Source organism: Platichthys flesus, chromosome 8, assembly GCF_949316205.1.
Source record: "Platichthys flesus chromosome 8, fPlaFle2.1, whole genome shotgun sequence".
Taxonomy (NCBI): Eukaryota; Metazoa; Chordata; class Actinopteri; order Pleuronectiformes; family Pleuronectidae; genus Platichthys; species Platichthys flesus.
In genome coordinates, this window is record NC_084952.1 from 10,545,536 (window position 1) to 10,573,518 (window position 27,983).

General features: G+C 43.2%; 1 protein-coding gene across 3 annotated transcripts; it reads right to left on the minus strand.

The window, feature by feature from the left end:
- Window positions 1-330: 330 nt before the first annotated feature.
- Window positions 331-26,945, minus strand: pdgfrb (platelet-derived growth factor receptor, beta polypeptide). 3 transcript variants are annotated; one of them, XM_062393335.1, is made up of 23 exons: window positions 26,526-26,928; window positions 16,790-16,857; window positions 16,124-16,441; window positions 15,710-15,967; window positions 14,622-14,752; window positions 14,006-14,171; window positions 12,742-12,922; window positions 11,593-11,708; window positions 11,308-11,431; window positions 10,927-11,138; window positions 10,424-10,521; window positions 10,159-10,291; window positions 8,437-8,541; window positions 8,011-8,121; window positions 7,403-7,559; window positions 6,982-7,148; window positions 6,279-6,391; window positions 5,976-6,098; window positions 5,552-5,663; window positions 4,489-4,588; window positions 4,284-4,389; window positions 3,446-3,735; window positions 331-1,950 (listed from the first exon to the last, which is right to left on the minus strand). In XM_062393335.1, exons 2-23 carry the CDS (start codon window positions 16,830-16,832, stop codon window positions 1,803-1,805), a joined length of 3,312 nt encoding a protein of 1,103 aa, XP_062249319.1. In that variant the 5' UTR covers window positions 16,833-16,857; window positions 26,526-26,928; the 3' UTR covers window positions 331-1,802. The 3 variants fall into 3 exon arrangements, with proteins under 3 accessions (XP_062249319.1, XP_062249320.1, XP_062249321.1); XM_062393336.1 differs by lacking the exon at window positions 26,526-26,928 and adding an exon at window positions 16,952-17,359; XM_062393337.1 differs by having other exon boundaries at window positions 1,812-1,950; window positions 3,379-3,735; window positions 26,526-26,945.
- Between the last annotated feature and the right edge of the window lie 1,038 nt (window positions 26,946-27,983).

Here is a 27,983-nt window from a genome sequence, read left to right on the forward strand (position 1 = left end):
CAAAGGGCTCTCAGAAATCTGACCCAGGAATAGGAGAGCGGCGCAGAGAGATCTGAGAGTGTGGAGTGAGAACAAGTCATTGTGGATAGAGGGGATCTGTTCTGAGTTGCACTTCACATCATGAAAGAAGCATCTTATCAGTAAGTTATAGGAGGGTTCTTCAAAAAGAGTCAGCTGTAAACCAGGAGCTGTGGAGGGCAGTTGACTGAAGCTTTGTATCATTAAGAGAAGCAGGGATTATTATATTTACCAGAATTCAGACTTTTAGTGATTTAGTATTTTTCTGCAGTTAAACGAGTTAAAAAAAAAGACTCACAATACCACCAGCAATACTATGATAATACACATTTATTTTGACATTTACAACATATAAAATGACACATATATATAAAAATACATTTGTAAACGTTAACAAGAGCTTTGGTACCGTAGCTTGTGATACTGTGATGTGCATTTAATAATGTGGAACAAATGCTACAGGAAATAAAACTAGTGTCGTTTTAAATGGTGGATTATGTAATGGAAGTGGACATCGTGTAAGTGAATGTTAAACATTGCAACAGAAGCATAATTTCTACATGTGCACATATGGCTATCTAGGTTCCTTGAGTACAGTATAGCCCTTCATATCAGCGCGCGGCTTCAGCTGCAGAAACAAATATCTCAGTCTGTACAAAGGCGTCCATGTGTGCCATCTTGTGCTAAGGCAGTGATACGCTGGGTTTATTATTTTCACTTGACAACCGCCTGTCCTCCAAGACACCGGGAGTCATTACCTATCTCTCACAGCCACACATTGAAAAGCAAAACTCAATCTCCCTCAATAAATTCTCAGCTTCTTCTTTTGTAACATTGTGTAATTTTATATTTCCTTATAATGAAGCGTCTCTTCTAAATAAAGTGCAAATCTGGCACAGGACTATGAATTAAAGCCTACACAGAAACAAGTATTCAAAGACAAAGGGCGCTATTCAAACTTCACGAAAGACATATACATTTGATATCATCTCAAAAATCTCTGAAAACAAAAGAGAAAATGGGAGAATGCTGGCTCTAATGCATATCAAACAAAAAAAACATAATCTGATGGTAAAACAGTGCATGTAGATTCTGTCTGCATTTCATATACCGGGAATAAGATTTTACAAAAATACTTTACAACAGCTGTGGAGGAAAAAATAAGTTTTGATTTAATTATCCAAATTCCATGACTAATGGTGGTGGTTTACTAAAAGTTTAATTAATATTGAGGATTCCCATTCATATTGAACTTTTATTACTTAGTTTTGAACGTGTGTACATTTTCTATTTTTGAGTTAATCATTTTTGTATTATTACAACTGATAAAACTGTTCATTAAAATCTACACCGGTTGAGAAGGTGGGAGGGATTTAATGTGAAAAGCCAACGAAGGGCATAAGGCTAAATGTGTGCAAGGAATAAAGCACATGTCTCATAAGGCCTCATAAATCTAAACTGGAGGATACAGTGAACACCTCTGCACTCACTGTAAACTGATTCTACAGGAGTGTGAGGAGTGTACCGCATTCAACTCTCAATAAATGACTGGTTGATAACATCACGCTCGCTATCTGTAACCGTTTGTAATCCCAGAGGTATTAGGTGTGAAACAAAAACTCAAAGAAGGACAAAACCTTTAGAGTGCTTAGTGGAAATACAGAGGTTGCCTTCTCGGTCTCCATTTTGCTACATTCTAGTTTAGTCGCGTTCCCTTTTTCAGGCATGTTAAAAAGAAATCCCCATAAAAGGGCTGCGTTCTCTCAGGGTTCAGGCTAGTGTGGCTACAGGAAGCTGTCCTCTACCTCAGGCGTCCCGGATGAGCCCAGCAGAGCGTCTCTCTCGCTGGTCTCCTCCAGCCTGTCCTCCTCTGGCAGGGTGTCCGCCGTGTCCTGAGACACGGAGTCGCTCTCCTCCTCCAGAGCCTCAGAGCTGAGAGCGGAGAGAACAAAACACAACTTTACTCTGTGTACTGTGTCACCAGGGTCAGTCTCTATGAATGTCTCTTCCAATTTTCATCATCTTCTCTTCAGCCCAAACAGCTTAAGTCATATGTCTTACTTCTTTACTATGCAGGGAACTGACGCTGTTTGTTCACTTACATTATTAAATTTATTAAATTGCATTAGATCTATTGTCCCTGTTTTCTCTCTGCTCTCTGCTTTTTGATATGAAGTGATTCTACAGATCTGTTTTAATCACATTTAAAGAAATGCTTATTTTCAATGTCATCTCTTGTGTGGAAGAATGTTCGCTGTACGCTTGCACAAAATGATCAGGTTTTTTTGTTTGTAGAAGTTAATGTCGATAATTTTAAACACAATTTTAATACTCTCATCTAAAAGCACACACTTTTTACATCTGTAATAAATGTATATGTTTCTGTGCTTTCTTGCTGTGTGATATTCAAATTGCTTTAAATTGTTTCTTATTGTTTGTCTTAAATTTTTCATTTTTGAAATGGCTGTATAAAGAAATATTTGTTTTAATCTTGATTTGAACTTAGTCGGATTTGTGTAAGGATTCTGTTATGTCTGTCTTCTTTATTACATTAACTTTTATGTTGTGAGTCTGCATCTTTCTCGTACTGTTTTTATTTATTTTTATCCATATTTGTATTATTTTTCTTCTCCATGTTTGTATAGCACTTTCAACTCTTGCTCTTTATACGCATTTTTGAAATAAATCCGACTTGACTTCTTCACATGGGTTAATTGAAATTATACAACTCAAATGAAAAAGATTTGACTTTGAAAGGTCATAAAGCAGCTGAAACTAATGCAATGTTTTTACAGTGATTTTCTTATTAAATTGTTGATTATCTAAACAAGTTTTGGTCCATTAAATTGTGACAAATATTAAATCATTTTCCGTTCATCTACTTATCGATTAATTGATGATCTGTTTCAGTTCTGGGCACATCTTCACAGTTTTTAAAGAAAATTGGAAGGATGTTCATGGAATAATCTTTTTATTGATTTGCTCAGGTTTCCAGTTTTGATTTAAAATGTATTATTTTTCCTGGTTTTGCAGTTTTTCAGTTTTTCCTCTGGTGGAGGCCAAAGTCCAGGGGCTCCCACACACAGCGTTAGAAGAATAATCTGTGATCCAGTTATCAGTGAGGAAAGTTAATAATTAATTATGAAATCATAAATTATTTTACATGTGAATATGCCCAGACTTTGTATGGTCAGACATTCATTTGGTCTTAAGAGTCAACTTTGCATGACTGTGTATTTAAATGTGTGCAATAGAAAACTCTTCTCCCTGTGTGCCTTCATAGTGCAGCTATTGTCCCAGCTCAACATCTGGATGAGTGGGTGTGTGGTTGGAAAATAAATGTTCTTGTTAAGTAAATACATCTTCCTCTCTCTTGCAGCCGCAGCATTTGGTGCACATCTGCGTCCTGTTGTCAGCGGCTGGGTACCTGGCAGGGCTCTCTGATGGCACGTCAGTGAAAGCTTCCTCCGGCTTGGGGTCTGGGATTGGAATGATGTACTCGTTGTATGAGGTTATGACGTCCTGCGCGTCGGCCTGCTGTCTAAAGTTTCCCGGGTACTGGTTGTAGGGGTCCGGGGGGAAGGAGAGGGTGGCGGGGGAAGCGGGGGAGCCAAATGATGGATTGGCGATGGGAAAGGGTGAGGAGAGCCGGGGCTTGGTGCGGGCAACAGCCGGATGGTCGCTCTTCAGGAAGTTGTCGTTGACTTGATTGTATCTCTGTTATGTAGGAGACAGTGGTTCGATCATTTGAGTGGTGACACTGGGGTTTGCATTATCTCACAGGTATATGTACTCGGAATATCAGACATATGATCAGTAGATTCAGTTCACCAGCGTTGTACATCTGGACTTTGTATTTAACTTTACGGTGTGTATCTCGATTTCTTTGCAACAGCTTCAGAACATACACACACAAAATAATATGAGCTATTTAACACTTAAAGGTTGTTTACACAACAAAGTCAAAGCATTTGCATCCTTTTCTGAAGTGAAACGAATACTATGACAATGTAAATTTATTTTAAATATTTAAAAGTCATAACTGATTTTCCATTTTTTTTTTTTACGAAAGTGTCCTGGTTAATAGGCCTGTAGGGGACTGACAGGCTGACAGTGAGGAGGTGAATAAAATACTAAATAAAGAAAATGGCCAAAAATATAAAGTTACATTAAAAAATCTGAAATATTCCAAATCCAACTTCGCAGTTCAGCATCAATAAGGCAGCCCAGAAGGCCTGTAAGGACACGATGTATAAATAAAGTACCTTTTTATAGCCGTCTGCCAGCATATTCCCCATACTGTGCACCAGAAAGGAGAAGTCAGGCCTCGTCTCAAACTTCTCATCCCAGCACTTCCTCATGATATCATAGCTGCAACACAAACAGAATAAAAATGTGTTTATTTCGTATTTGTTATATACGGTCAGAAGACTTGATGGAGATGCAACAATAAACGACAGAGAGACTCACACTTCATCAGAGGCGTGGGCGGGTTTGGTCATTCGGTAACCTCTCTTCAGAGCGCTGTAGAATAACTCATTCATAGGCAGATCAGGGTAGGGGGTTCCTCCTGCAGACAGCAGTTCAAATAATTCAGCCGTTAGAGATCTCAAGTCGTGCACTGGCTAGAAGACAACTGTGATGATGAAACCATAATATTTAAGAGCCATGCACCTAGGAGAAACTGCAATTATTAGTGAATATCAGTTTGTCCCCAAGAGCAAAAAACACAGATTCATTATCTGAATCACATCTGTTGTGTACTGAGAGTATTTGTTCTGACCCCGATTCAAATGAGGAATGGATCTGAACAGTCCACTGAAGGTCAGAGTGAAGCAGCGAAGCACAGGCAACTTTTGGTTATCACTCACAGAAGCTGGATTGTCAGTTTGTTTTCCCTTCACTCGGGCTCACACTGCATATACTATAAACAGCTCCCTTTGTTTTGATGCTAGTTTCAAAAATATCGTGGGAAGAAAATGAGTTCATGAGCTTGACTGTGCCTAATAAGATTCAGACCCCTTATGAGTCTTCAAGCTGAAGCACATACCAACCATCTGGTGTCAAATTGGCTGTCGACTTGTGCTGCTCTCATTTTAGACACTTATGTGTGACCCATATACTGTGAGAGTTTGAAGGGTTTACTGACATCTAGTGGAGAGTGATCATATTACAACCAACTGAAACCTGTTTGTCAGTGTGTGTGTGTGTGTGTGTGTGTGTGTGTGTGTGTGTGTGTGTGTGTTCTTGTACAGCTTCTTAGTGGGGAGCCTACAACCTACGGAGTGAGGACATTTTGAGAAAGTGAGGACATTTTGGCAGGTCCTCACTTTCTGACCCCCCTTTAATGGACTGTTTCAGGGTTAAGATTTGTTTTTAGGGTTAGGGCTAGGCATTTAGTACGGATTGGTTAGGGTTAGAGTAAGGGGCTAGGGAAGGCAATATGCCAAAGAGAGTCCGCACTATGTAGATATAAAACGTGTGTGAGAGAGAGAGACAAGGTTTGTGTGTGTGTGTGTGTGTTTGAACTAACCCAGTGTGAAGATCTCCCAAAGAAGTATGCCATACGACCACACATCGCTCAGGGTTGTGTACAAATTGTGGAAAATACTTTCAGGTGCCATCCACTTCAGGGGCAGGAAGGTCTGATGGAACGAAAACAAAACAAAAAAACATTCCATGACAGATTGAAAGCTATTTCTAAACTATAGACAGTCCAGCTCACAGATGTTTGAAGTCATTGGGGATGCTCCATGTGTGTGTGTATGTATGTGTCTTTATACTGTGCATTGTTCTGTGTAGCAAAGTGCCTTAGATTTACTACATAGAGGCAGGCCGAGTATTAGCTTTCATTTGTAATAGTTAAGGTTAGTAATCGATCATGTCAATGAGTGAACGCATGGGGTTAGTGGAACAAATGTGCATGTGTGTGTACCCGCAGTTACTTTGGTACTTACGCTGCCTTTAGAGATGTAGTTGGAGTCATGCATGATGTCTCTGGCCAGGCCGAAGTCACAGATCTTCACCAGTTTGCCCTCACAGATCAAGACGTTCCTGGCAGCGAGGTCACGATGGACACACTGTGTAGGAATAAAACAAATAATGACATTGTTGTTTTTACACTTGTTTGTACACACGTGTAGTGTTTGTAACAATCCTCGCTTCCAAATTTCAGAACAACAGTAAATTACTTCTCCATCTGACTTTCTGATGATTAGTCACTGGCTAAATTCTATGAAACTTCAATTTCAGTAACTTACATTCTTGGAGGCGAGGAACTCCATCCCCTTCGCCACTTGGTAGCTGAAGCTCAAAAGATCGTCGAAGGTGAGGATGGAAGAGTCACTGATGGCTAGGTCCAATCTGCTGTCATCTGAACTCGATAACAAGAAGAGACAACAAACACAACAGGAAGAGAGAGAGATTAGAATCTCATGGACTGAGTGAGAGTTTAACAGGCTCAAATGGAGCTGGTGCTCTTATTATGTGTGTTTGTACGTAATCTGATTAAAAGAACAACTGTATTCACTCATACATGAGGCCAAAACAATTCATGAATTTCACTTTTTTAAGTTTACTTATTAACTCTTTATTCATTGTCAATTTGTTTTCCAATCTGACCCAGATTTCAGCCTAAAGTCTTCTACATCCAACGCAGCTGCATCAACCAGCGTCCTGCCTGTTTCCCCTTCATTCACTGCTGCTTGCATTTTTTATCTGGTCAATACTTTATCAACTTTACTGATTTAAAACTAAAGCTTTTCAAACATACAGACAATTTTCATTATTTTAAGTTCCTCTTGCTGTGAGTGGCAGACAGATTGTTACTGTTGGCCTCTTATCATCAAACTATTCCTGTGTTCGCTTGCTTAAATTCTTTACACTTGTTTTAATCAGTAATCAGATCATCATCAATACTCGTGAGGGTTACATGAACTGAGACACATGTGGCTCAGAGCAAACCTTGTTCCTGGTAGATGTCTTGCTGGTAGGGAGACTCATATGGAGAAGGCTGGATGTCTGCGTACTTGATGGTATCTATCTGCTCCTGCATGGGCATGTAGATCGAGGGCTCATCTTTACTCATGTCCATGTAGCCTCCATCGCTCTCACTTCCGAAAGATACATAGCTGGATGGATACGGATAAAAATGCACTAGTTGAACTAAATCCACATTTATTCATGGTTGCACATCATATTTAAACTTAACTGTATATAATAAGGTTGACTCTGCTCATTTCTTAGTGTGAGACAGCCCAGATATATCATTCAGAAATCCCCCAACTACCCCCAACTACCCCCAACTCCCCCCCTGTAAATCTTACAGAACGCCCCTTTGTGTGAATCTGAATGGGGATTTTTTTGTACAACTCGTTCTTCTCACCCTTTCCTCTGGCTAAGCGGTGTGCTTCCTCCCGAGATGAGGCAGCCGTCATCTTGGTTCTTTTCAGCGTAGTCCTGCAAGAACGTGTGCTTGTTCCTGTGAAGGTAGTCCACCAGGTCGCCATAGCGACAGTACTCCGTCACCAGGTACAGAGGCCCTGGTTGGTGGAGGAGGAGCAATTCATGGTATGGGAATTTCACAAAGAAACACTAACAAGTCGCCTCGACAGGCCACACCTAGCTTGTCACACAACACAAGTTTTCATTGGAAATCATATACAATGTTTATTTACATACTTATTTTAGTCTTTACAATAAAGGGTTAATTAAATTAGAATAGTTTTTCATTACATGGTCACGATAAATCAATTATTTATTTAATTGTTGTTCCCATTATGACAATGGTTTGTTAGCAGCAATTCCACCATATGTTCACATCTGTATTGTGCCCAACAACCTGTGAAGTCACAAATTGTAACTGACGTGTTGTCTCCTGTTGTCTCCTGATTTGATAATTTCAGCCGTTAGCTTTTACATTGATATTTTAGATATAATGTTTAACTTTGATTAAATCTGAACACAAAATCTGTGGCTCACTGTGACGCTCACCATTTTTAGTGCAAGCTCCCAGCAGGTTCACAATGTTGAGGTGAGGTCCCAGGTGACTCATGATCTTCAGCTCGGACATCAGGGCCTGGGTCTCACTCCTCCTGGCTGTGGCTGGAGGAACAGAGAGAGAACCATGTGTAAGAGAAGAGCAGTGTGAGGCGGGTGTGAGAACAGGAGAACTAAATATGCTGAGACCAGGACACACCAGGACACACTACGCTGCCAAACTGCTGAATGACCCTTTGGCTGAGAGGGTGGCAGCCACACTAAAGCTCTGCGTGGCACTGCTCTCCGAGCTCAGAGGAGCACACCACCCTGGTCACAGTGTTTGACGGCCATGCAGGAGGACTCCACTGTGGTCTCTGCACGGTCCACCCAAACACACACATGGCTCATTACTATGTTTTTGCATTGTGTGCTTCTTACACTTCAGCATTTTCACTGCCACCTTTGTGCTGGACTGGGAATGAGCCAGACCGTACGCAGTTGCCTCGACCACCCTGCCAAAGGCTCCTGATCCAAGAGTGCGACCTGAAATCCAAAGAGAGATCCCAGGAGGACAGAGTGTGAACAGAGCACATCAGAGCTGAAAAAGAACAACATTCACTTCATGACGGTTGCTACTGTAAATATGTTTCTAATAGAGTGAGATTAGAAGCTGTAGCTTATTAAAGGTGGTACAGATGATGAGTTGAGTAGACGTCTGACTCAGTTGGCTTGGGAAGCTGTTTGTCGGGAGCAGCTGACAAACAACAATGCGGCAATAGAGGGGTAAGGTTTAAAAGGAGCTTTAAGAATGAAGAGGGACTAAGGCCAAGAAGAAAAGCTTAACACAGAACATAGTTTATTATTCTAACCTCGACTCAGCACTGAAGTCCCCTGCTGAGAGGAGCAGGAGAATCTGTCTGCCTTCATCTGGACAAGCAGACTACTCAATAGAAGTCTGGTTTGAATTTTTTTATTTGAGGCAGACGCAAAAGAAAAGCTGTATCATTTGTAAAACAGGATATAGAGTGACTCGTAAGTCATTGATCAACAATAAAAAAGGAGCATTGAAAACATTGACATGAGCTCATATCGGCTGATATTATTATCATATTCTATACCTTCCTTTCTGACATGGGGTTCAAATCCCACATCATTGTTAATTTCTTTAATTATTAGTCAGATAGTCTAAAATATAAAATATATGCAACAGAGGACATAACAGGTCTTTTTTCAGGGTTCTGTCATTTAGTTAGAATGAACACCATAATTTTAGATATGATGAACAGTCTACAGCCTGCAGCCTTAAGTAGCCTTACATCAGAGAAAGAATTACTTTCATCACCTGAAAAACTAAGAGACTGTTTTAAGTTGGATTGGGTCAAGAAGTAAGGTTATGTCCTCATAAACCTCAATACAACAGGCAGTAGAGTGGGGCTACTCTACTGCCTGTTTGTATTGAGGTTTATGAGGACATAACCTTACTTCTTGACCCAATCGAATGAACGCAGGTTAAAAGAAGGTTTGGCTTCACTTTCAGTCTATGCTTCATTTACCTCACGCACATTTAGGATTTTATAAGAGGATTTAAGACTGACTTTAGATGACCAATGTAGAAACTAATGTCATATTTGTACACTATTTTATTTTACACACGTCAACATGTTATTAAAGGGTCATGTTATCGTTTCAAAATAGTCTGTCTAGCCTGACACTTGGCGCTCGGCCGACTGTTGGAACGCTGAGAGAAGAGACTGTGCTTAACACAGTGATAAAAAAGTGTCTGTCTGTGGTGTCAAACATTTGGGAGATACAGAGATTAAAAAACAAAAATAACTCTCTCTCTGTTTTCCTCTGAATTTTCGGGTTAAAAATGGTGTGATGTTTCAGTTGATTTAACATTAGGGTCTATGGGACAGTTGCATGCTCCTCCTGTTGCTCCAGGGCTCATCATTTAAAAACCACAAGTCCTAACACTAAAGTTATCGCACTGTTTCCCCACAGTTTGAAGTATAAAGAGTGAGAAGTTACAGCTACGAGAGCTGCAGTATAATTTTAATCATAGCTATAAATGTCTATGAATCTGATTTAGGAATTCAAAGTATTAACACTGATAAGATTTGCGGGGTCTTTCAACTGGTGCCCGACTGCCTGAAGACTCACCCAACACCAGGTTGTCTCGTGACATTTCCCAAGCCAGGTCATAGGGCAGGTGGATGGGGTCCACATAGATGTACTCATGACCGTCCTGGCTCACAGACTCTATCACCTTCCACCGGATCTCGTAGCGAGGTTTCTGAGGAGCACCGAGGAGGAAAAACATGACACACCAAAACCAAAGGACTCCTTTGCACATGTCATTCACCATCACTCCGGTTTACATGCAACTTTTTGAGAGGAACCTGACAGGCGAATTCGTCCATCTTACCTTCCTCCACACGGCGATGAGGATGATGAAGCCCGTGATAACGATGACCAGCAGGGCGAGAACAGCAGCCAACACTGTCACCTGGGAGAACAGCGTGGCTACAGGGGAGAGGACACTGAGCATCAGACAGGATGGGGCAGAGATCATTTTATTTGAGTTGTCTCAAATTAAAATAAAACTACGCTTCTTGTTGATTTAAAAAAAAAAAAATGATTTCAAATACATGTTGTTTTGATTGAGTTTGTTCAGTTTAAACTATATTCAACATAAATCTTCGTAAGTTTTTTAACAGTAGTTCAGTGCACATATAAATAGTGAAAAATATATCATATTATAATAAAAAAAAAAACACCTCAAAGATATTTGACAAAGGATTGAAAAGAGAGATACACTAAAGATTTTTTTTTAAAACATTCAAACAACATGCAGTATAACATGAACCTTCTCTTTCATCTGGCAATATGAAAACCACTGAGACGGGACAATATTCATATGACACTTACTGCCGGACACCAGTTTGATGTCCCTCCTGTCGACAAGGCCTGCTTGGTTGCTGGTCTCACAGCGGACAGTGACCTGCTGGGGCTTTTGGAAGGTCACCTGGCTGCGGACCTGACTGGTTTTCCGAGTCTCGCTGTAGCCCACGTTGGTTTCGATGCTCAGTTCCTCCGGCTTTGGCGTCAGCAGCTGCCAAACCGCTGTCTGGTTGCTACACCTGCAACCGAGCACGAGATCAACGTTTGGATTCACTTAAGTGGCAGCAGCTTGGCGTGAAGTCCAAGCAGCACATGCACATGATTTGAAAGTAAAGAGACATTTGTGTGTATGGTCAGCCCCCTGGTGTTCACTGTGTGACAGTTAAGTGAAGACGGGTGGAGGCGTACTTGAGCATGCTGTCACAGCTGTACCACTCGATGGTCGGGGTTGGGACCCCCTCAGCTACACAGGTCACCAAATGTCTCTTCCCTGGGAGGTGGAGGTCGGTCAGGTCTTTAATCTGAGAGGGAACTAAACAAAGGGGGTGCAGAACTCATTAATCACTGCTGACGTGAGTAAAAACATGTCCATGATACTCTGCTACAATTTGTCTGTATTTCATGAACCCAAAATGGTATTGAGAATGACCAGAAATTAATAAAAACACCTTTATGCTGTGATAAACCGCTCACCTCGAACCTCCAGGTCAAAGGTCACTTCCTTTGTGTCGTCTCCGTTGGTGACGAGGACGGTGTAGAGTCCCTTCTGCTCCGTCCTCACCCTCACCAAGGTGAGAGTAGTGATGTACCTAAGACAGAAGGACAACATGTGAAGACATTAAAAATGAAATATGAACATTCACTACTCTTTTGCTTCAATGTGTATAAGCTGCCTTATATTTCTTTGAAGATATTCGACTCAATCTACTTCATGCAGATTCTCAACAGATTTGTTAGGTTGCACAACATAAACTATGCTGTTTTTTCAGATGTGGAGATGCTTTAAACTACTTTCTACATCCAGAAATTATCATCAGGGAATATTAAAGAAAATTGGGAAATTCTTGATAAGCTAAACTGCTTTTACAAGCAGTTAGGAGGCTTCATAATGAACAAATATTTAAATACATTAATAGATACAAACATACACACAAAATGCATGAATATATAATAAATAATATAAATAGATCATGAATATGATTTGGTGAGGAAAATTTCATTTTCCTACAATTCACTTTTTTATATGTAATTTCTACACAAAATATTCATATTTTTGTAATTCTACATGTATTGTCTCATTTATTTACATATTTCTACATTTATTCATTTATTTCTTAACGCATTATGTCATTTCTGTCTTAGATCCTCCAGAAAGAATATGTTTACAGGAAATTAGGGAAGTTAAACTGAAAATATAGTGAACTGGATGGACGCTGTACTTTATTAATATATTCATTAACTATTTAAGATTATCATCCCTTTATTTATTTTTTATCTTTTTGAGTGTTTTTTGGCAAAACTGTGAAATACATGTTCCTGAAACTACCACATTGTTGTTTTTCTGTGAGACATTAGTGAGTTGTGACAGATATGTTGTGTTTAGGGTTCCTGTGTAATGATTGACGGAGTCCTGCCCTCCAGAGAGGATAGTGTTTCTCTCTGCGGAGGCCTTATCTGGTGATGACTGACAGGGGCTGGATGCTCTGGAGGCCGTCACCCTCACACAGCACCAGTGCTAATTGTTAAAATGCATCAAGGCCAATGAGGTGTTTAATTGCATTATGGTATTCAAGGTATTTTTAGGGTCAAAGGTCAGCTGAGGAGTCTGGTTGGATGTCTGACCTGATCTCATGCTCTGCTCTGGTTGTGATGGTTTTGTCTCCGTTGATGGTGGCACCGTCCTTGCTCCAGCGGACTTCGGGGGGAGGGTAGGCCTCAATCTCAACTCTCAGCTCCACGTTCTCCTGCAGCTTGGCTGAAATGTTCTGTTGTTTGGCAGCCTTCACGTCCACGAAGCCTCGCTCTGAAAAACCACGTTTATCATCAGGAACATAATGTCAAACAAATTCATTCTATGGGCAAAAAAGAACAAAATGCATCTCTTTCTACTCACTTGTTTTATTCTTTTTTTCTGTTTAACATTGATACAATGCTCCATTTATGTCAGACCCTGTCTTTTATCATGAATGTTGCAAATGTTGTTGACGTGCTGTGTTGCATGCATTAATTACACTTCCTTAATTGTTTTGTCTTGTTTTGGTTGTTTTTCCTCGCCCTTGTCGAGGGTTAAGGGCAGAGGCTGTCGCACCTTGTTTTGCCCTGGAGGCAAATTGTGATTTGTAAAAAAAAGAATTCTCGCTCTACACAAAACAAAGTTAATAGATTGATTGATTGACAATTTTTTTTTTTTTTATACTTCACTGGATAGTGGGCTATAGACATGGACTGGCCCTGTTTGTAAGCTTCTGTCTTTTCCACTGGGACTTCCAGGCCACAGTTGTACAATGTCCCAGTCTCCATGAAGCATGGCGGTTCACGTTATTCATAAACATCTCACACCTCACTGCGTACAGAATAAGCATTCACAGACCCAAACACATTCAGAGGACGTCAGGAGACAGAAATGAAGAACATTTCTTCCCCCCTCTCAGTCTGCTGCCCTTAAGACAACTGAGCTGCTCAGATGCGAACCTACTGTATATTAATGTTTCAAGTCAAAGCTCGGTTACACGATCACGTCTTGTGAACTTGGAGTTTATTTCCAAAAGTCTAAATGCAGAGTTGCTGCAACCTCGTGGTTTTTCAAGGTATCACTCAGGGCGTCCACACAATGTTGAAGGTTTATTTCACACTTTGAACAGAAATAAATAGTGGTGATCTTTACTTCCTTTAAAAAGAGCAACTCCCTCACCTTGACTTCGGTCTAGATAATAAGCAGTCTCCTCTCTGTGAGCGAAACCCAATAATAATCTGTGCAGCATTGGTTTGTTTGAGTTGTGTGTGCGTGTGTGTGTGTGTGTGTGTGTGTGTGTGTGTGTGTGTGTGTGTGTGTGTGTGTGTGCGTGTGTGAGTGCGTGTGTGAGTGTGTGTGTTGTGTGTGTCTAACCGAGCACAGTGATGTTGACGCTGGCAGAGTCCCTCTGCTCTTGCATGCCCTCGTGGACATGGCAGACGTAGTTTCCGCTGTGGGCCACCGTGGCTCGAGAGAAGATGAGGCAGGAGCGCATGTTGGTGGACGACAGGACGTCTGTGAGCGGCTCCACCTCAATCAGCTTGGAGAGATTAAAAGAACATGATTCTGCTGGTCTGCCGTTTTATTATCAGGTAGAATGGGATTTTAATTTGTGTGATCTAACATCTGCAAGGTGGAGCTTCGAGAAAAAAAAAATTCCACAGGAAATGTATAATCCCCTGGATACGAGTGTTGGGATATATTGTCTGATCTGTAGCAAAGGTCACATGAAACATTCACCCATTAAACAGGGCGATGCTGCCTCCAAAACAGTTTTTATAACTATCCAGTAGATCATCTTCAATAATAAACCATAGCAGAACTTTCGGAACCAACACCATGTGCTTTGAGTACAATTTCACAAGGGGATAAAAATTCGAGGTGTGTCTCTACATCTTGATGCAATTTAGGCTCAGCCGTGAAGCTTGGAGAGTCAACACGAAGGAGAAGCTGAACAAAAGCGCCCGTTCTGCTCCATACTCCTACTCACATGTCTGTTGGGGATCTCCCAGGAGAAATACACAAGCTCCACTCCGTGCACCGTGCAGTTGACTGTCAGCGGTTCGCCTTGTTTCAGCACCGTCTTTGACGTATTGATGTGGGCGTTGATGGCCTCCGGGACTGGGACGGGAAGAGAGAGTGTGGGGGAGAGGAGGAAGAGGATTAATTAAAACAGTATGTGGGAAACTTCAGTTCTGATGAGCCACTAATCTGGTCAAATACAAACCCTGAATTAATGTTTAACTCTTAATATGTGTCAAAAGTTGATTGCTGGCTCCTGAGTTTGCATCCAAGCTAAAAAAAAGATAAACTATTTTACAACTCCACATTATTTACTCTGGAGGTTATGTTTCTTTTCGGAATTTCTGTTTGTGTGTGTGTTAGCTAGTAGCAATTAGCAAGATCACAATTATACTTGGTCGACGGATGTTGTTTGGGTCAGGGAAGAACCGTTCATTACCTCCGCCAAGGAGGTTATATTTTCATCTGTGTTTGTTAGATGGTAGGATGACTTAAAAACTACTCAACCGATTTCCTTGAAATTGGAGCATGACCAAGGGAAGAGCCCATAACCTTTAGGTGTGGCTCCAGATTGGGGGGTGGGACCATGAATACTTTTATTTTAACTTTTTCAACATTTCAAGTTTGGGTATTTCTCTGCATTTTCTTTGATTTCTCAGAGAATAATTCTTGGATTTAGACGATACGAAATCAGGGCTGTTTAGGGGACTGATTTTTATGATTGTGAGGAGATTTTGGGGCCTTGACAGAGTTATTCGCCCACAGGGCAGCATCGTAGCTATAAAATGTTCTTCAGATTTCTTCAAACAGCTTTTGAAGCATTTTTCAAAGTTTTCTATCAAAATATCTCCTCAGCATAACAAACATTTTATATGATCCTTTACGGTGCTTCAAAAAGACAGACTCGTTATTAACTTTGGTAGCTTGGGTGTATGCTGCGACTGAATTAAAGGGCCAAGACTCTGTGTGCATGTGTTTGTGGGTGCCGGCACACATGGAGGGGGTTGAGTCAATAATCACCATTTTTATTTTGGGAAGAGGAGCCTGAACACCTACCAGCAATGCTGTAAACGTAGAAGGCCTGAGACTCCACCACGTCCCCGTTCAGCTCTCCTCGACACACGTAGGTCCTTTCCTCCAGCGGCGCCTCGTACCCCTCGCTGGGGACATAATGTCCTCTGATTGGCATGTCAGTGTCCCTCTCGTACAGGGTGACGTTAATGTTTGGGTTGGTGACCACGCAGGGGATGCTGCTCTCCTCATTGGTCTTAGTTACCATGCCATGGAACCTCTCTATGAACCACACATCAGGGTCTATGGACAGAAACATGACAACTTTCATTACTTACAAGATTGATGAGTCGTACGTCAATATGTACTAAATAATCTTTATAGCATCTAATCGGATATGGTTAGGGTTAGGGTCAGATATCTTCTACAAACTGTGTTGCTGCGTAAATCAGATCTCACCTGGGACAAACACGACAACCTCCGTAGTTTCTCCAGTGTGTCGATCAACGCACAGGTACACCCCCGTGTGCTTCCAGCTCACATTTTTCAGGGTCAAAATGCTAGATGTGGCGCCGCTTTGCACGATTTGATAGCTTTGGCCTGCATTTTGAACTTGCTCCACTTGGAAATACGGCACATCGTCCCTCTTGAACTCCCAAGTCGTCTCCCTGAAGCCGGAGCAGGTAAGGGTGAGGGAGGAGCCCTCGGCCAGGACCAGCTCTTTGTCGTTGGGTGTTATCTCCAGGCAATGCAGCTGCGCGCAGAGGCATAGGAGAGCTGGAGTTGACACAACACAACAAGGGAAGGAAGGGTCAGGATGGAGGTCAAAGAGACGGCAGCATGAGGTCAAAGGTTATATCAACAATACAAGGCGGATCCTGCTCTATCTCTTAACGATGAAAGATATGAGCCGTCTGGAGCGGTAAGTGGGAGGATAATGACGCCTCGTCAGTGACAGATATATCTAAAACAGCAGAGGTCAGTTTGAATACATCAGTCATCACAGTCACAAGCTAGAAAATCTATCAAAATACATACAAGTATCCAATCTTGACATTATAGTTGGCTTAACATTCTTCTCTCCCGGTGGTCCTGAAAAATTTCTCATAAAAAGTTAGTTCTCACTTGTAACTGTCAGATGGAGAATGGACGCCGTCGCCCTCGTCATGTTGGACGTCTTCAGATGGTTTGTTCTGGAAACAAGCAGATGAGAAAAAAAGTTCTCAAACCTGGTCACAGATTATTTGGTCCAAATAGAAAAATTCAATAAAGCTACAAAGTGTTCACCCCGGTTAACACACAACTCCATCTCAAGAGGCCTGACGTAGGAAGGAATTGGTTCCCGTCTTCATGAAATCAAGCAGGATGGGTTGAGTTTGGAAGAGTTCAGGAGATAAATCACATTCTGTTGTCGGAAAAAATCTGCTTCCAATCAGAGGAAATGACACAAAACTCTTCTCAGCCCATACCGAGAGGAAACAAACACATAGCATCCAGTTTGCTGTCCGGCTGCCGTCTTTAATGGTTTCTGGCCGGCACACATGAGTCTGAGGTCCAGATGCAGCTCACTCTGAAGGTATTTGATGCCTCACTGCACCGGGACAGAGCGACAATGTCTGGCTCTTTTTGTTCCCGGTTCACCAGCATTCTGACCAATAACAAGCGGGTCACTGTGTGCAGCTTTTGCAACACGCTCTCTGGCAACAATGCTGCGTCCAAGCTATTCAAGAGCCGTGCTGAGCCATTAATTGGTTTTCTGTGTAAACAAGAAGTGAAAATGAGGGCATTCACCCAACCCGCTGACACAGGAGTGTACTGAGATTGGAAAGGTTGCTGTGGTTTTTTATTACTAATAAGATATCAAGTTATACACCAAAAGAGAGATATCAACATCACAGAATGAATTCAGCAGCTTTTTTCAGGACAGAGGTGCCCGATACCTTTCACCCTCGCGTCAACCACCATGACCCAAGACCTTCAAATGCTCTGATAGTGATGTCACTGCACAAGGGGGAAAAAACTGCAGAGGGTAGTGGTGGTTTGTTGTTATGTTTGGAACAGGGGTTAGGGCCTGCAGTGCACAGGCGTCTGGAAACAGTTAAGGATGGATCACAGGCCTGCACACAAGAGGGTGGGAAAGAGAGAGAGGGCGGAAGAGGGAGCCTTGGGAAGAGCGAGGGTGGAGGAGGAAGAGGACGAGGGGAGGGGAGGCGGTGGAAAAATTGTGAAATGCACCTTGTGAAATCTCACCCCCATTTACGTGATAATTTAATTTTACGATCTCTATTTTAAGAACATAGGCAAAATGGGTTTTGTAATTCAACACAGATTCTAAAGCTTAACTGAGACTACGACGAGTTTTCTCAGTTTATTTAATCCCAACATGTCTGGCAGCATCACCTTTGTATCCATAACTGTGGACCAAGTTGGCTTTTTTCTCCTTATTGATTTAGCTCCAAGTTTAAAACAGGAGAACAATTTTTGTGATCAGTTTGACAGTGGTGATGAGATACGTGACCCTTAACCCACAGCCAGTGACTCAAACCAGATACATGTTGCTCCCTAAATTAACTGGTTTTGGCACTTCCGCTCCCAAAAGCTCTTGAGTTGCTCCAAAAACATGACTGGTCCATTTCCTCCCCTGCAGCCTCCTGGTTCTAATAAAAAGGGGTGAGAGAGCAACAAACAGAAAGAGAGAGAGAGAGCGAGAGATAGAGAGAGCGAGAGAGAGAGAGAGAGAGAGAGAGAGAGAGAGAGAGGGGTTTTCTCTTGGTGCTGCGAGCCAGCATAATGCTGAAACTCACACTGTACACAGCGACGTGCGCTGTGTTGCATCCCAGCCCCCACCTATCCTCCTCAAACTCTGGAGACACACACACACACACACACACCACACACACACACACAAACACTCACAGACCTCTGCCTCTCTTCCCCCTTTTGTCACTGCTGCCTGTGTACAGTTCATGTTCCCACAGTATTCCTCTGAAAGTTTCCCAGGATCGCTGATACCCTTGGGACCCTGCTGGTGATGACGGTGGAGAGCGGAGGGGTCACCTCGTCCCCGGGGGGGGCCCCATGCAGCAGGCAGCGATGAGGGCCCGTCCGCTACGGAAGCCATGCATCAGTGCTTCTAAAAGTAGTGGTCAACCTCGGTGTCAACGATGATGACTTTGAGCGACAACAGCCAAACGCAGTGGCGCCGAAGGCATGCGTCACTTGGCCGTGTGAGAAGAAACAAATGTTATTGCAACCGTGATATTTGCTGTAACAAGCCAGACTGCTGCTGTGTTAGCGCTACTACAGGATGTGAATTACATCTGAAATCTAAAGCTCCAAAAAAAAAGAGAGCTCACTCTTTGCTGAACAGTAATCTAGGTGTGTTCAAGTATCCGTTTGGGGTCTTTGAAGGGAACGGAAAGATAATGTTTGGCTACTGCAACACGATGCGGTTTTGTGTTGACCAGTGGGTAGCGGGGGTTTCGGAGGTGGAATCTGACCCTCGAAATGGGATGTGCTGACTGGGATCACAGAGCTTCAAACAGAGTTTAATCCAAGATTGAAGACTACGAAAGATGTATGAGGCGTTGTGCAAAGTAGTTTCAAACTGTATTGGAAACATGGCTGTTTCAGGCTCTATCCTGGTGAGGATGAGAAGAGAACCAAAAAAACGATTTGAGACATTCAAAGGAGTCAGGACACTATGATATCTGCCAAGAAAGTTTGGCAGCATTTCAGTGACGCTGTTTCCCACTAAATAAAAACACTTATCAGCAGTTTGACCCCCTAAAACCAAGAGCTGCACCGTGTTTGAACCAAAGAGACGATCAAGCATTCCGTGCTTGAGACAAATTACAGTAAGAAACCTCCACAATATCCACAAATCAAGTCCAGTCGAGTCAAGTGGTTCTCGGTCGGAGGAGGGCGGCTTGTGCAGAATCAGCAAAACATTTTTCTAACCCAGATGTTTATTGTTGTCTTTTTAATCTTCGAAACTGGATACCTCAGTCTCACAATGATCACGGAGGTCTGAGAAAAACAAACAACGTTTATGATGGTGATGGTACAGTAATCATTGTGAGGGCTAAACTGTTATCGTGCTGTACCGAGTTTTCCCACAAATGCTGGGAATTTGGTGGCTGATTGACCCTTCCTGGTTTTCATAAACAAGCGAGCTACACTCAACGTGTCGCCGGCTAATGAGGAAGAATGCTAAAATCCACCTCAGCTGGGCGCACACAGCCCACGCGCAGCCTCAGGATACAGTTGAGTGTGTAAACCCTGGTCCCTCCGCACCCTGTAATCCTACTTGTGGGATTATCTATGTATACTATATGTGCATGTTTTATTTAAACATCTGGCAGTGATGAAGCAGTCCTCAATGAGGTGGGAAACCAAGTTTGTAGCCAACTGTTTGCTTTAGTGTGTCCCGAGGGGGGGAGGTTACATTTGGGGGGAAAGGAGGGAAAAAGAGGAGTAATCTATAACAAAAGGGAAAAAGATGTCCAAACATGCAGCTGGAGAGTTCTGACTTCCTGTATGAGAAAATGTTCTGGAATTGTGTGGGTGTATGTCGGTGATGCATCAGTGACACAGCAGACCACCACTACCACCAAACAAATACACACGGCGACAACAACAGATGCCACAATGAGTAGAGGATCACACAGCACATCATGAAACTCTTTCCCAGAAGAAAACAGCTTTAAAGTTGAAGAGCACTCAGACGAAAAAGGAAGAAAGAAAGGAAGGAAGGCTGGATAGACAGACAGACAGAAAGACAGACAGATCGATGTACTTTATTGAATAGTTTGGGATGTTACAGCAGCATTATCTCACAAGGTTGAAGAAAGCTTCCACATCTAAATGTAATGGATTCTACCTTGGGTCATGCCCCAACCCTGTACAAAATTCCATGGCATCGGTCAAGTACTTTTTCCTAACTCTTCAAACTAACACAGGTGAAAACATAACCTCCTTGGTAGCTGTTGCGTCAGGAGCACTCAGTAGAGCCCATCCCTCTGTTAAGGCCCAACAGTCCCCTTACATTCATCAAGCTGCACCTCCTTTCACACACTCATAGATATCAGCTCCCTTAATACCCAATCTCGCAATGTAAAAGAAAATGAAAAGAAATCCTGGATCTGGATCCAGACCAACATTTTATTGGCTCTTTTCTGACACATCACATTCTTATACCAGGTTTAATGGAAATCTGTTTTTTTGTTGTGTCATCTTGGGTAAAAACAAACCAACAAAGTGCTAAGAAAAAGAAAAACCAGACCAATAAGACCAGTGACAAAGCATGACAAACCATGGACACACCGCAAGAATAGTGCACAAAGCAGCAGACAGAGGGGAAGAACAGCGACGTGAGTGTGCAGACACACAGGGCACAGTTTATGGGAAACACCACATGAAAGCACCGAATGGGACAGCAGAGGGAGCACACACACACTCTCCAGTGCAAAGGAAGCTGTGCAAAACAAACATCTCCAATTTAGCAACCACTTCTTTCCAATGCAAACAATCATCAGCTCCTATAAGACAAAATATGACCTGTCAGAGTCATTGATACTCTATTAAGACATGTTTAAAATCATAGGACTAAAATATCTTCACCGCACACACACAGGTCATGCTTGTCTTTGTATTTCGTTTTTTCAGAAGGATGTCAGGTTTTCTCGACAGACCTCCGAGCAGCAGGGCCCTGGCGAGCTCTGTGGGAAAAAAATGACCTGGTGCGACTCTGTTTAAACAAACCTCCATTTTTATCGCCCTTCTTGGACAGGCCAGCCAACATGCCCCCCGACCCCCCCTCCCCTGAGGAGAACCTTCTGGTCCCTCGGCAGCGGCCCAGCAAAGCAGTGCTCCCACCTCAGAGAGCGCTCCCCGTCATCCAACGTGACGGGAAACCGACTGATCTGCAGGTTTATGGGTAAAAGGCGATTTCAGCTGGGACGGCACACATGTCACCAACATGCTGTCAGACTCTGGGAGTTGCTGTAAGCAGGAAATGCCTCTGGAGCCTGTGTTTGTGTCGCAGTCAACCATCTTTCTTTTTTGTAAAAGATAACAATTTTCCTAAATATGTGTGTGTGTGCACCTTATATATCTAAAGCTACAGATACATCAACTATTTTTGCCCACTCTGAGGCAGCAGAAACGAGCTCTAAAAACAACTTTTGAAACTGATATGTCCCAATATTCACTCTCTGCTAGCTCCTTCTTTAGTCTCCACCAACTTCTGATATTTGAAACACTTGGACCTTTGTACGTAATGTAAAGTGAGCAAAAAAAGTTATGGATCAGAAAACCAAGCAGTGGAGCTGAGAGACCCAAAAAGGGTAAATTTATGTATGATAACATATAAAATATAAAACAATGAGAAATCCTATTTTATATATCTCCTTGGCTTCCATTTTGCCTTTTAATTGGGTCATAATTGCTTTATCCGTGGGAATATCCTTGGTCACTTGTAATTTATCCAAATTATTCATTGTCATTTGCTGCATTACGTGAATAGAACACATCACCACATCTGTGAACATGAATTGCATAAGCTAGATTTTCATCAATGGTGGTGGAGACACAACTCCCATGATCCCATGCTACTTTGCAAAGCCATCAAAATTTGAATTTTTGTTTTTGTTTGGATTTTGGGGATTAAGAGGCCCCAAAGTTGCAAATATTGAACATTTAATTTAATATTACCGGCTGTCAATTGATCCTTTATTAACATAGAATATTTCTCGACTCCAGAAGTTTTTGTGTAACTATTTTCAGGACAGGCTGAGGCTGAGGCAAAGTCTTCATCTGTTATCCTGTCATCTGACTGACAGAAAGATTTTCAAGATTTTTGGCTCTTACACTGATGCACAACTGGATCTCGCAGTTACACAGCTGCACTGCAGGACTTTGAAAAGTTCTGTCTCAGCAAAAAACAGCTTGTTTCCTGTAATTTCAGAGCTTGACGCTGCACCGAAGCCATCTCAAGTTTGTACTATCATATTCCGGAGCATTAAAAAATTCTCCTCTGTTATTCCTCTCCATAAATCTCAGTCCATACGTTGCTCCCCGGCAAACCAAAGTGACTGGGCTCCTGCTGAGGCAACACGTGTTTGGAAACCTGTGGATTTTGGTTTGCACTGTTTCAAACAACGCTGTAAATGCTGTTTGTAGTGGCAGTGGGGGGGGGGGGGGGGGGGGGCGTTAGGGGCTTCAGGGTAAAACTGACGGTTGTGGAATGACATCCTTAGATGTGGCTAGTGTTTGATATCAGTTTAACGATCTAATTTTCTCCTCATTTGAGAACGTAAATTAAAGAAAAAGGATTAAAACACCAAAAATTTCAGAAGCGGTTGTAACTAAAGTAAAATGTCCCCTTTTTTCTTGAGCAGTAAATCCTGGAGTTGTTTGTTGACCACTTAAGGCTATAATTATGTGTGTGCTTTGTCCCAGTCCCAGCCAATGCTAACAGTTTCTGCACTGTGGGAATACATAAATATCAGAGATATTTTACTGGCATATGCATCCGCCCACGTTTTCCTCTAAGACATCGCCCACCCGTGCGTAGGGTCCCGCACCCCGACTATTTCTCCTGTTCCACTAACACTGGAGGGTAATAGACCCCCAGCCTGCCTCGTGAGAAATGGAGGACGCCTACACACACTCCCAGTTCCTCTGCTCTTTATACACACCCAACAAGACAGATCCAGAAACAGCTGAATACAATTAGGACTGTTTCCTTAAACACAGGAAAAAAAGCCGGGGGAATAAGAGAAGCATAAATCTGGGTGATAATTTATACTATCTGTGCACAGGGAAGCTAACGTTAACATTTGCAACAAGCTCTTTGGAGTGTTGTTTCCTATGAATGGGTATCGACAGTAGCGCCAATGTTAAACATTATTGAACCTCAAACGAAAGCAGCTCGTAGCTTCAAGACAAACCGAGAGAAATCCAAATTCTCTCTCAGCTTTCAATTGTGTGGAATATTCTTATCTTGTTAAAGCCCCCTGTCCTCCTGCCTCACTGTGCTGTATCACTAATTCCAGCCTGTTTTAGTTGGAGCGAGGACAGCAAAGCTCCGAAGATAAAGTGTGTTGCTTTAACAGGATCTGATGGAGACCAAAACTTCCTGCTAAAAAAGATAATAATCTGTAGTCTTCCTTATGTGGTCAAATCAGAGAGGCGATCATCATACTAAAGCTACACAGGAGTGGAGGACCCTTTTCAGGAGTAAAGGCTTTATAACCACAACAAACAACAGATACATTTGAAGGACCTATACAGAGGATCCCAGTCCCATCTGCTAACGCGGAGGAGGCGGGTTTATGACCTGTACTGCAGTCCGCCACCAGGAGGCGAACAAGGTGCTTTGGCTTCACTTTTGGGGAGCAGTCATGACTACCATCTTTATACACAGTCTATGGAGCAGATGTGTAAACTGACATAAACGGCGTAAACATAGTTTGTTAGCTCCAACCTTTGTATGCACATATTTTGACAGCATCTCTTTTTACATGTGTCAAAATGATACCACTCTTTGCATTTTCTGGTAGATTTTCTTCCCGTAAGGTTTCGGTATGACAACTCATAAAAACAGAAACAGTTCCTCCAGGAGTGGACCTGCAGGAGTGGCCGTGCTCTCCGGCTGAAGATGAGATGCAGCTGCCTGTCAGCTCTATGTGAGTGGGTGGGAGGGAGGGAAAGAAGGGCGGGGGGGGCGGGGGGGGGAGGCCAGATGGACCGGGCAGCCGTACAGGATGCTGTATCACAGCACCACTTAGTGCTCTTCATTATTAAAGCTATATGACTTAAGTTCAGTGTCTGACTACATCACTAAAGAAGCAGAGGCTGATGGCCTCACAAAGAAACAAGGACTCAGTTCAGAAGTATGAATGAGGAATCGTGAATCAGACATCGAGAGATCACCAGGAAATGAGTCAGAGATGTTCATAGTCAAACATGAAATATACGCTCTCATTAAGAAATTTAAGGATAACCATGTGGCATGATGTCGGAGAGCTCAGAGGATTTTAAACCATATTCATCAACAGGATATAAACAACTTCACAGTGGTTGTGTTTCAAAACTCGCTGCTGAGCTCAAACTGTTACACATCGGAGCACATGGGAGCCGAATCAGACTCCTGGCATGTTTTCTGCATGGTCATAATGCGAAGCACATTTTCTCAGAGCGACTGGCATGCAGGGAGCCCGGGGAACCAGGAAACAGCTGATGACGGAGGATTAAGGTCTGGGCCAGGGGAATGGAGCCGAATGGGCCGCACTGCGCCGGGGCCCAGGGAGAAGAGCTCTGCTGTAGTACATACCAGCAGTCTGACGCACACGCAGAAAAATCCCCACCGCTCAGAAGACAATCTCCACAAGTCTGTTCAGTTAAGATCCATCAGAATAGATATTGTATTTAACAGTTGTTTCTGTGAAAAGTGTTTTGCAGCAGGCATCCCCTCTGATGGTAGAGTTATGGTATGAATGCAGTACAGGCTAATACCATTGATGGCAAAAGTATGATATGTATGCAGTTTCCCAGCAGCTCATCTGAAACAACAGCACTGGACAATGCCTGGACCAGAAATATCCACCAAGCCAGAGATGATCAATGACTTCAAGAGTGTTGACAGGCAGTTATGATCACAACTGATGCTAATTCAGATTCTCACATTTTAGAAATGTGTAAACAGAAAGGCCCGGTGCAGTTACCCAGACTAAACACAACAAACTGAGCTAACAACTTAACCACACCGCAGCCGTACGCAGCCGGGAAGTGGCGAAGCTTTCAGGTGCAGAACACATGGCGGATTGGAGCGAGGAGACATGCGTGCCACATGTGTCTCGGCCGTGAAACAGCTCACATTGCCATAATGTAGCTCATTCCAGGTACTAAAACCTTCTCATGTGATGAATGCGAGGAGATGATTCAACAGATTGTCTTTACGGCTCTGCAATCCTCAGACGAGACCGGGTCACTGGTTCATGCCAGATTGGTGACAAAGGCATGAAGCTATGAAACCGCACGGTGTGTTATCACTAAGAGGGCATCCATCCAGAGTTAAAGAGGATGCTGGTGACAGTGACTGATGTTGGGTCTGATTTCGCTGCACCATCATGGCGGTCCAGAAAGACTCTCCATGTAGGGGGGACGGACAGAGGATGGAAGAGACTGATGGCTTGGGTGTTGAGGACCGTCAGTTCACTCAGGGTGACTGAGGAGGGCTGTATAAACAAGCCCTTTAGCAGCGAAGCACAAAGTGGAGCACATACAAACAGCTTGTGCTATAAAGCCCAGCGTGTGTGTGTGTGTGTGGGTGTGTGTGTGTGGGGGGGGGGGGGACCCTGGGACGCCTTGTCAAACGCATTCTCTGAGCGAGAAGATAAACATTGTTAGAGTTTCACTATGTTAAGTGTGAAAAGGTGTCTATGTACAGAGATGCAAGTCATCACCGGCTCGTGTTTGAACAGGTTGCTCTGCACTCTTTCACATTGTAATTCCTGTTGTGTACACATTCAAGTATGCAGGTTACAAATACCACCAACACAGACACGTTAGCAATAACCAGCAACAACCTCAAACAACCAAACAGACTTCAGCAGCAGACTTTTGAGCTTGTTTTCAGGTATTGAATCTGATCGATTTCTCAGAGGCTCTATATGACGCAGCAGTGTGAAGGATGTAAGGATGAGGGGCATCCTCTCTGAGACAGACAGCCATGAAATTCCCTCTGTCACAGTGGGTTTCCCAGTGCAGGCTGAGTGAATTCTCCACATTTTGTACAGCACATCATCACAGCAGCTGCCCAAACCCTTGACAGTGATGAAGAATTAAGACCTCTTACCTTCAGAGTGACCCGGGACACACAGACGAGTCTCTGTCCGAGGAGGTTTGCCAGGCCAGCAGTCGGTCTCCTCCTTCTGAAACCGGAGGAGAGATCTCCAGCTGGTCGTCTCTACAGGGGCGGCTGCCTCAGATGTACAGATCCCTTCAGATGTTCAGAGTCTGAGGTTAATCTCTGCCGTCCTGTCCCGGCAGTCTGCTGGAGGAGGTACCACTCTGGGTCCGGCTGTTTGTTTTAGTCAAATCACAGCACGATGGGGGTCTCCTCTCTCTCTCTCTCCCTCTCTCTCACTCCACTCTCACACTTTTACAAAGCCTGCCCACTGCTCCCAAACATGAAAAAGTGTTCCCATTGGAGACGTGCACGCTCCTTCCCTGACAGATTCACACCGAGGGGAGTGTCAGCAGTGCGGCCCGGCTGGAGCTGAGAGAGAGCAGAGAGGGAGAGGAGAGGATAGGAGGGAGGGAACAGTGGAGGGGAGTTGAAGACATAATAGAGGGAAGTTTGAAACGGAGTGAGCTGAGAAAGAGGAGAAAAGCGGAGGGAGAAAACCTCCAACTACAGATGGGGGTCCTGCTTGTTGTTCTTTAGGTAGCAGCTCAGAGGTCCCGGGCTGGAGGGATTTGTTTATGAATGGAGTGACCAGCCACTGGAGGTGAACTGAGACAGTCTCTATTGGCAACAGGCAATCTGGACCGCATCTAACCCCTCCATGAAACAACAAACACAATGAAAAGGAGGAGAAAGAGTGAGAGAGGTCCTGGCAAAAAAAAAGAAAAAGAAAAGCTTTTGGCAGAGCTTGTGGTGGCCTGCTTTGAAAACAAAACATGAAAGCTTCTCAGGAAAATCGCTTCACTTATATAATCGCTCTGCAACAATCAAGTGGAAAAACAGTTTGGTTTTATACTTTTAGTTTCTAGTTGAGTTTTCTCATGTGGTGCATCTCATCTTCTGCTTCGTACTTGTTTCCCTTATCTTTATTTGCACCCACATTAAAAACGTCAACACCTCCCTCCGTCCTCTCCCGCCTCTGCCTCTTTCCTCTCCTCGTTTAAACACGTGCACACACACACACACACACACACACCATGCAAACACTTTCCCCACATTGGCTCTCTTCCTAATTTCCTCCTTTCCCAGGATATGAGTGGATGGCTTGAAATTCATAACACAACCCTGCAGCTGACCAAGGTCTTTTTCTCTCCAACAAGGGGCTGGAGCAGACGGGGGGTTGGAGGGGGGGTACTGGGGCTAAATGGGACAGTAATCTTTTTCTCCTCTAATTGTGCAGGGTAAAATCTAAAAGTAATGACAGAGCCCTAGGTTTGAGATAGGGTGGGGGGAGGGGGTGTGTGTAGGGGGGGGGGGGGGGGACACCACACAGGACTGTCCCACCTAAACTTCTTTATAATCCTGCCCGTGTAATTAACACCACTCTGCAGTAAATCTGCTCTAAAT

Coding starts and splice junctions, on each gene's coding strand:
- pdgfrb (XM_062393335.1), bottom strand. CDS start 16,832: ATGACGAGGGCGACGGCGTCCATTCTCCATCTGACAGTTACAA. Junction 14,753..15,709: donor CTACGTTTACAGCATTGCTG/GTAGGTGTTCAG, acceptor TTCCCGTCCCAG/TCCCGGAGGCCATCAACGCC. Junction 6,392..6,981: donor AGACATCTACCAGGAACAAG/GTTTGCTCTGAG, acceptor TATCGAGTTCAG/ATGACAGCAGATTGGACCTA.